The sequence below is a fragment of the Halyomorpha halys genome, unplaced genomic scaffold (genome assembly GCF_000696795.3).
Source record: "Halyomorpha halys isolate HHAL.00 unplaced genomic scaffold, Hhal_1.1 Scaffold845.1, whole genome shotgun sequence".
NCBI classification, from domain to species: Eukaryota; Metazoa; Arthropoda; class Insecta; order Hemiptera; family Pentatomidae; genus Halyomorpha; species Halyomorpha halys.
This window is the reverse complement of record NW_027114882.1, coordinates 416631-426235: the sequence shown is the minus strand read 5'-3', so window position 1 is coordinate 426235 and position 9605 is coordinate 416631. Positions and strand designations below refer to the sequence as shown.

The window sequence follows — 9605 nt, the reverse complement described above, 5'->3', positions numbered from 1 at the left end:
GTTCTGAAAACGTTTTACTTAAAATTAATATAGTTTATTTATTTTTAATTATAATATTGAATTTGACACTAAATTGACAATTGTTTTCCCATATTATATACATGTCCACTCCTTTAAAGGCATACTACACATATTGTTTGTTCTGATACAATTATTTGATTAACTACAGAAATTAAAGTTACAAACTTAAGATTTGCCTGTAAAAAAAAACAAAAGAAAATTTAAATAAACAAATAAATAAAACAAAAGTAAAATATAATGAACAAAATAACGACGAAAATTAACAAAGAAAAAGAAAACCTGAATAAACATGCAGATCAGTTCAAGATTATTTATTTATTTTTAATTCTTTCTGTTAGTTGTTTTATTATTTTGCTTTTATTTACAAAGCGTTTATATTTTAATTACTTTTATTACTATCCATTTTAGTTCCTCCTTATCTTATTTTTTTTTTTGTATACTATTATTTATTTAATTTATCTCTCTGTGCTTCTGTCAAAGTCTCGATAGCTCTAAACTCGAACATCCCTCATGAAGCTCTACAAAGTGGGGGGAACGTTGGCAAAATAAATAGTTTTTAACTATTTTTGTCCTCTTTTGATCGCACCCCTGACCATCTTCTTCATAACTTAATTATTATTTATTTACTTTTCTCTTTATCTAAAATGTACACACAGTAGAATTGAGTAAAACAGCCTTATTAATTAATACTTATTGTCATTGAGTGTAGTAGATATTTATTTAAATGATACAATAAAAGCTATATGTATAAGAATTCACTAGAATTGCCTTTCTCACTATTTTTATAACTTATGAGTTAGCTAATCAAATAAGGCAAAAACGTGCAGCAACATTTTTTTAATTTTATTTTTTTAAATGACTGTATTGCGAGTAACTTATTTCAAAAGTTATGTAATATAGGAAAAAATGAATGGGATTATTCTTATGTAAGATATTTTCAGCTTTTATTTAATATACAAAGGCTTCGTCGCTACAACGCATATTTACGCATAGAGATAAGCTTTTATTACCTGAACTAAGTCCCAAAGTCGAAAATTGTGTTTCATCTATTCCCCTGCACAACCTTTGGTTAAATGTACTATTTAACCTGAGGTAAGTGGGTATCTTTATGAGTCCCAAGAAAAACAATAAATCTAAATATATAAGTCGAAATTCAAGACGAGCCCCATGGTTCAATACTACTTAAACCAACAGTGCTTGTCAACCAACCTCTCTCCGCCAAACGTCATCAAGACTCAAATCTTCAAGATTGATTCTAACACAATCCTCGTTTCTACGTTTTTGTCGAACCTCTTAGGAAGATGGTAAGTCTTAAAAAAAAAAAAACAGTTTTGGTTAATAGGTCGTAAGACTAAAACAATATTCCTGAGGTACCTGTCCATTCCGCCATCTAACACATATCTATAGCAAAATTGCATATTTGAATAAATTCCTAAAGTCAAATTTTCACAGGAGTTAATTTTCTTAATATCTTATAAAAGGACCAATCAATGTCTACGATTTAACTATTCAATTCCACATTAAAATATCTCCAGACCCGTTTTCTGACTGTCATTTGAACAAAATGTCAACTATGAGGTTTTATGTAAAATATTTTGGAATAGATCATACACATATTAGATTACTTTGAACTTCTCAAGACAAAATATGAAATTAATTTTATATTTTTCTATAAAAAAAAAAAAATGAAAGAATAAGATTTAAATGTGAAAGGAATATGGTCCGGGTGCGGTCAAAAAATTGAACGGTCAATCAATAATCTTCCAATAAGATTTAAATGTTTAATTCCACATTAAAATATCTCCTCACCAATATTCTGACTGCCAATTGGACAAAGTGTAAAATATAAGGTGATGTATAAAATATTTTGGAATAGATCATACAAGTATTAGATTACTATGAGCTCTTCAAGACAATATGAGAAATTAAAAAAAAAAAAATGTGTAACATATCTTAAATAATCATAGGCATAGTTTGATTTCAGATGTTGGTATACTTATTTTTTATATATTACTATAATGAGTACTATAGTGAAAAAATCTCTCCCTTATTAAAATGCTTTATTTTAATGTTAGGATACATTAATGTATCCTAAACAACGTTTCGGGGCTATTACCCCGTCATCAAGTAATATTCCATAATTAAAATTTTCTCCTTAATTAGTCTTGGGAAAAATAGTCATAATAATGATATTAATGTAAGTTTTTTAAATAAATTAATAAATAAAATATTTTTATGATACGTTAAAATAAATTATTTTAATAAGGAAGACATTTTTTCACTATAACTTATTATGTTGATGAAAACTCTTCCAGTAAAGAACCTATAACATTAAGAATTTATATATTATATTTCTGTTTAGGAGAATGTGGGCAGTGGTGTTACATTATGCAACCATATTGTTCATAATAACAGTGCACCTACCACCCGGCATGCTCAATTCCAGGTCAGTATATTTATTTATCACGCTGATCAGCTTGATTTTATCTATTCATTACTCGCATAATATAATAATTTTATAATTCACCTGATATATTATTTTACAGGCACCCTATGGAATGATTCTAATTTTTTATTTTATTGTCTTTTCTATTTTAAAAACCTCATGGAAACTTTCGGAATGGGAGAAAATCAAAGGTATTATAAAGAACCAATGTTTTGATGTTTGCCATTGCTTCATTCCATTCTTACATTTATTGTTACAAGAATGGTTTGAGTTTCAAAAACATAAAAATTTCTGTTAAAAAAAAACCACAATTTGATTTTATTTTAGAAAATCTTACTGAAAATATTGTAGTGAAAAAACTTTAATTTTTGTAATCACAGAAACATAAAAATATACTTCTTCAGAAAATTGATCACTAAATAGAATATTTTCTTAAAAATCTAAAAGATCAATACTCAAAAAAACCAAAAAAAAAAAAATAATACAAAATATAAAAGACAAGTTAACGAAAAGAAACATTCAGCGAAAAGTTTATGCAATGTTGAACTAATAAACCATAATCAATGCATGAATGCTTGATTGAACAATTTATTTCACCTACAAAATTCAATTCTACAAATCAAAGACACCCCATGTAGTTAGAAATTTCTGTTAATTTGTTTTCTTATCTTATATTCTTTTAAAAACAAAATAGGCTTATATATACATACAGTCTATAAAATTATTATATATGTTGCAGAAAAAGTTTTAGCTAATAGCAAAGGTAACAAGAATTCTTATAAATAATTGCTTTCAATGGTGTATGACTCAAGAATATATGTAAATGAGAATTATTTTCGTGTATAATATGACGAATAACAGCAATGATGATTGAGGTGACCTCAACACAAAAAACTTTTAATCATTAAGAAGTAAAATTTAATATAGATCTTTATAGCTATTGAGAAACCCAGTTCTATAGCAAAAATAATTACAGGGTGAAATTAAATGGTTTACGACCAAGTAATAAATTGTATACCACTCCCACTCAAATAATTTGACGTTAATAAAAATGTTAAAAGAAATATCTCTTATCTTCAGTATTAAATCGAGATGAAAAGCAAACTAACTTATTAGTATATCAAAATTATTTAAGTCAGCTCCGGTATAAAATCAACCCAAAATTTCAAGTCTTGATAGAAAATATAAATTTAGTAACCAAAATAGTTTAAGCCCATATTATATAAATAATAACGCTAAACCACACATTTACTAATTTGTAATTTCAATTTATAGTAATTAGAATTGACTGTTTGTATGTTACAATGAATATCACATTTTGAACACATACTATTCACTAATTTTTTTCACCAATATATACATTTTTATCTTCACAATTTTATAATTATATATATTTAATATTTCATATCATAAGAACAATATAATATGACAAAGATATATATCATCAGTTTTTTCTTAGCCAGGCCATCAGAATAAAGCGTATGATATTTTCATATTTTATATGAATCTCTATAAAATAAAGAAACTATTCAATTTACAGTTTATTTTTTTATTTATATGATTTCTTAGTTAAATCTTCAAAATAGCTTAATTTAATTTTCGTCCAAATTTTTTTTTGTTCAATTATTTTTTAATTACACAATATTTTGATTATCAGTAATTTATGGACAGGTATTTTTTTTGTATTTTAATTTTTGCCTATAAACATGATTATAGACCGTATTATTTTTTTTTTATTTGAAGCTTGCACGATATAGTATTTATTGTATGTTTGTAGTTCGGTGTTTTCCTTTTCCTTTCTAACCGAATGTTGTATATTTGTTTGCAATACATCAACAGCCTTGATGAATTAATATTCTCATAATCGACATTCATATATTCCTTAAAACAACCGTTAAACATTGAACCATGCGCAATCCCAGCCAATCAGAAATTCAACAAATAACAGCTCATTAAAACAGTATTAAGATAGCACATTTACAATTCAAAATGTCCTACCATTGATATATTCAACTTGGTTCGTTCTGGAATAACGGCAGCTGTTCCGACCGCCCACGATGCCCAGTGCTTAGCAAATTATTATTGGAAACTATTGTTTGCACGTCCCTTCCCCTTATTGAAATTCGTTTGCTATAAATTTTACTAATATGAAGCTAAAGTCTAATATTGAAGAGTTTGTGATCAAAACACATTATGTCCATTTCTCATAAAATTAATTTTAAGGTAGAGTAACAAAAACTTTAACTAAATTGATTTTACAATGAACAAGAAAAAGCTCTATACGTGAATATGCTAAATCAAAGCTTTATTCAAGAAGCTATATGATCCAAAATATGTTAGACTTAGATATCTTGCCAAAAATAATTTGTTTCCAGTGAACATTGAATGCTATCAGAAAATGGATTTTACACATTTTTTTTTTTTTCGAAATCTATAATTGCAGTACTTTAAAAATTTAGATTTCATTCATTCAGTTGAGTCAAAATTATGTAAGATATCATGTCCTTCCAATCAACTCTTCAATTATATCAATATTGCCAAGCCAAAATTCATGGCATTGTAATTATGGTATTTAATAAGCGTTTCATGTAATTATCAACATCGGAAGTTCATTAGTTAAAATGATACATTTCAAAAATAATTTATCAGAACTGTAAGTTCATATATTTTTGTTACTAATTGTTTTAAAACAGCAAAAAAAAATTGGTTAAACCATCAAGAGATGACTTTTCATTTTTTCTTTTACTTTAGACTTTTTCATTTTTTATTTTCTGAGGTTTTGTAATTGTGTTGAACCACCTTATATTTTTCCTCAGTCATAATAATGATCCTTCCTAACACTAGCACATGTTCTGAAAAATATTTCAAAATTACATGTTGTATTTTTATTGTACAGTTGCAAATTTCAAAAATAAATAAATTAAAATTTTTTTTTACTGACTGTAGCAATTTCATTGAAAAGTAATAAAAAACAAATAATATCGGAATCGGACTATTACTAGCAAAGATATGGCTTAGTGAATTATGTTTTTAAAGGTATTTGAGCAGGTTCCTATGGTATTTAATTCTCTTTTTGGTCACTTTTTGGAATAAATAGAAAACTATATCTTCTAGACAAATATATAATTTATAGTATACATAATATAACCATGCAATTTTAGATTTACAATTTTATACATATACATAGGAAAAACCCTTACTACTTTTACTTCTTAATTTATCTACTTATTTACTTAATCTATAATATATTAGGAATAATTAGATCAACCCTTTACTTTCACTTTCACATTTACATAATTTGTGACTATATTACATACTGTATAATATTATTATATAAGGTTAATAAATAAACTCTGTGTTTAATACCTTAAATCATCATATATTTCTTACTATCCATTTAAGGGATTTGTTTTAATTTTTAAAAAATTATCATCCATTCCTCCTAAAATTAATGTTTCACCATAATATTTAAACAATTTTAATGTTTTATTTTATTATTCTCAAAATGTTCCTTTTTGTAGAATAGATGTCCATCTACTTGTTACTCTCTGTACTGTTAAACTTTAATTTATTTGAGAAGATTTAGTATAATATCACCCGAATTAGTTTTTGTCACACTAATTATTGTTATATATTGTTGTTGAACTATGTTGTCCTATTCCTTCTTTAGGATGATTTAAGGTAATTAAATAAAAAAATATGGATACTTGGATTTTTTTCATTTCCTATATTAGTTTTTAAAGTGTCTAATATTTTCAAAAATTATATATATGTGGAAATATTATTATATATATTATTTTAGATTGGACCATGTGATGGACAAATGCACAAATGTTTAAATAAAGAAGTAAAAGTAGAGGATAATTATTTTTTTTTTTAGAAAAGGACTGCGTAAAAAAATTAATAATAATAATATAATGATTATGAACGTATTGATTAAATGGTTTTACACATTTGCCGACGATATGACTCAATAAAAAATACCTCACATACCTTACTGTTCTCTACTATTATAATGACGATTAACGATTAACTTAGTCTCAAATCTATACTAAAGTTTGTATTTCGTTTCAGTACCTTCAAATAATCCCGATTGAAAGACATGATCCCGATATCATTAAAGTAGTAATATGAAGAGACAATTAATAAAATTCGAACCGAGTTCACAAGCGTTGATTAAAAGCAAGAGAATCGAAATTAATACTTTGTAGAATCAAGTCATGCGAAGTTAATTTTAAATAAAGCTAATTCAAGTTCAAATTATTAAATGCGAAATAGCCCAGCCATATTGTTTTTTGTCAACAAAGATTCTGTAACATTAACGAAACTTATTACAAAGGTATGAGACTAACCTTACAAACGAAGTTCTTTGAAGAGGTCGCAGACGATAATCATTTTCACACTTTTCAGTGTCAATGTGACTATAATCAATTTTCACAGAAAATAGTTCTACAGTTAGTTTGTAAAAATCACATCACCATTTTGAGTTGAAAAAATATATAAATATAATTTTAAAAATATCAAAATTAGACTTTAAGAAAAACCCTCATTATCCGATCTTAACTCTCAGACAGGTTATTTCAAGTAAATCACAATACCGCTTATTCATCCTGCCGTTTCTTCAGTCTGCTGGTATACCTCAGGGTAGTATCCTTGATCCTATCCTTTATACAGTTTTTACAGCTGACATCCCAACCCATCCTAACACTATTCTCACCACGTATGCCGATGACACATGCCTATTGTCAGTGAATAATGATCCTTCCATTGTATCCCAATCACACATCACCACCCTTGAAGAATGGTGCCCAAACTGGAGGATTAAAATAAATTCCCATAAATCCCACCAAATCACATTTACCCTTCGTAGTAAACCTTCGTCTTGCCCCACAGTATCTTTTAATAATACCCCACTTATTCCTGTTGAATAGATCCGTTACTTAGGTCTAAATCTGGACAAACGACTGACATGGAATCCTCATACAAGACTGAAAAGACGGGAAACTGCTCATCGATTCCGACTATTACAACATGTGTATATATGTATACAGTTGTAAATAACAATAAATAAATTATTAAAAAAAACAAAAAAAAAAACAGAACTCACTCAACCGTAGGTAAAGACAGCAGTAGTAAAAATGCAATATTTAATCAAGACGAAAAGTGAAATCATATGAGCTCGGAAGCAAAGCTATCTCTACTCTTCTAAATTTTTATTAACTTGGCTACAAATACTGAATCTCCTATTACATTTAATACTTAACCTAATAATTTGGGTTATCTTTTCGGTAGAATACTGGAGATTTTATTAAATAAACCATATCAATAAAAATAGCGCGAGAAATCCATGAATATTTCTATGGTTCATAAATTTCGTCAAAAAAAGTAAGGAATATTTCTAGATAAATTTGTGAACTACAGTTGAAATTTACAAAAGGTATGGGACTTGTTAACATCGTGCATAACACTTTCCTTCTAAAACACATAATATTTATTACTATTCAATGTTATATATGTTTATAAATTTTGTGTTTATTCGCTGACTGTTGACCTTATTACAAGATAAAGCAAAGGATATTAAATTACAAAGAAATTTTAGGACTAATTACAGAAGAAAAAAAAATTAAAGAAAGACCCCAAATTAGTGACACTACTAATAACTATACATATACACGATAAATGAAATGTTTCTTCTCAGTTAATGAAATTAAAAATTAATTCTGAATTGGTTAGTTTAATAAATTTGTACTGAAATGTGATTTATATTGGATTTAATAGTTGTACTTAGACAAAAATACAATAGGGAAACTGGCACTACTAATACAATAAATTGATATGAGTCAATCCAGAATTTCATGATTAATAAAAAAATATTTATTAATTGATTACTATAAATTTTAAAGGCTATTAGTTTATTAGATTTGGTGGCCATTTACAATTTCATTGGTTCTATTTTCAAATATAGTTACTTTTAATATTTTAAAAAGTTAATCAGGGCTTTCTTTAATATTTTAAAAACTCAACACAAAGCTAGTTGAATGTCTATTAAATATTTTATAATTAGAATTTTCGTAGGAGTAGTAGTTTTTATGAAATTTACCAAAATAAATTTTAAAAATATTGATTTTTCGATGTTTTGAAAAACCGTTTGGTTTATGAAACACTATACCTTAGGAACTATTAGACGTAATATGTCTTTTGTGGCTCATATTTTAGAGTATTTACTCTACTAGAAATAATATAACGAGAAGGTTTTTAGCTCGTAAGTATTTTTAAGATTGTTGAGCACCAAATGAGAAATAAGCTAAAATGTTAGGTTTTTCTGGAATAAAATAAAATTCAGGGGGTGTGCTTCTTAAATACACTGCAGTTCTGTATCCCTAATTTTTAATGGCACTATAAAGCCGTTTCCCTTTAACATAGGAACAGGAAAAATGGGATTTCAGATATCTATTAGCACTAAAATCCAACCATAAAGTAGTTCCTAGTTACTAGGAAAAATAAATGGACAAAATATTGATTTCTTGTTATTTGGATAATAACTCTTTGCGGGCTAAAATTAATACCGCTTTAAAATAGGTCTAATTTATTGTTAAAATGCCCAAGATTGCTTTAAACATATTGAGCACTGCGAAAAAAAAAGTGAGAAAATTAAACTAATCAGTTTTTTGGCCACCATTTAATTATTCAATTTTATTTATATAACCAATAACGTAATATTTTTCAGCATGAAATTTTCTGTAAAGATTTATTTTTCATTTTTGAAAAAAACAAACAAAAAGAAACCCTTTCGAGATCATTGGAATTGACAGCGTGAGTGATATAATCTCACAAATGAATATATTTTCCAACTAAATAATACTCCCGATCTGATGCAGCTATCGAAAAGCTATAGAATCGATTTGCACTTTACACCAAAAATAAATTAACACTGACAGTTGCACTATTTATGAGGTTCTCGACTTGCACGAAGATCCCAAACACGCTTCTCTGACCTAAGATTATAATTATTCTTAACTCAGTTAACCGTGGAATTTCACACCGCAAAAGTAACTTATCCATGTACAAATTTGAATTTCAATAGCACAATTATAATTTTTAAAATGAGTATTTTTAAATTTTTTCAATTAATTATTTT

At 26.8% G+C, this 9605-nt stretch overlaps 1 protein-coding gene across 2 annotated transcripts in view; it reads left to right on the top strand.

Moving 5' to 3' along the window:
* LOC106686603 (glycine receptor subunit alpha-4) overlaps window positions 1-9605 on the top strand; it is a 116506-nt gene that overhangs the window by 30097 nt on the left and 76804 nt on the right. Inside the window, exon 2 of one of the 2 annotated variants that reach the window (XM_024361366.2) lies at window positions 2384-2467. The exons of the other annotated variant lie outside the window; for it this stretch is intronic. Coding sequence (XP_024217134.1) covers window positions 2384-2467 — 84 coding nt within the window. The remainder of the gene's footprint in view (window positions 1-2383; window positions 2468-9605) is intronic. 2 annotated transcript variants of the gene reach the window in all.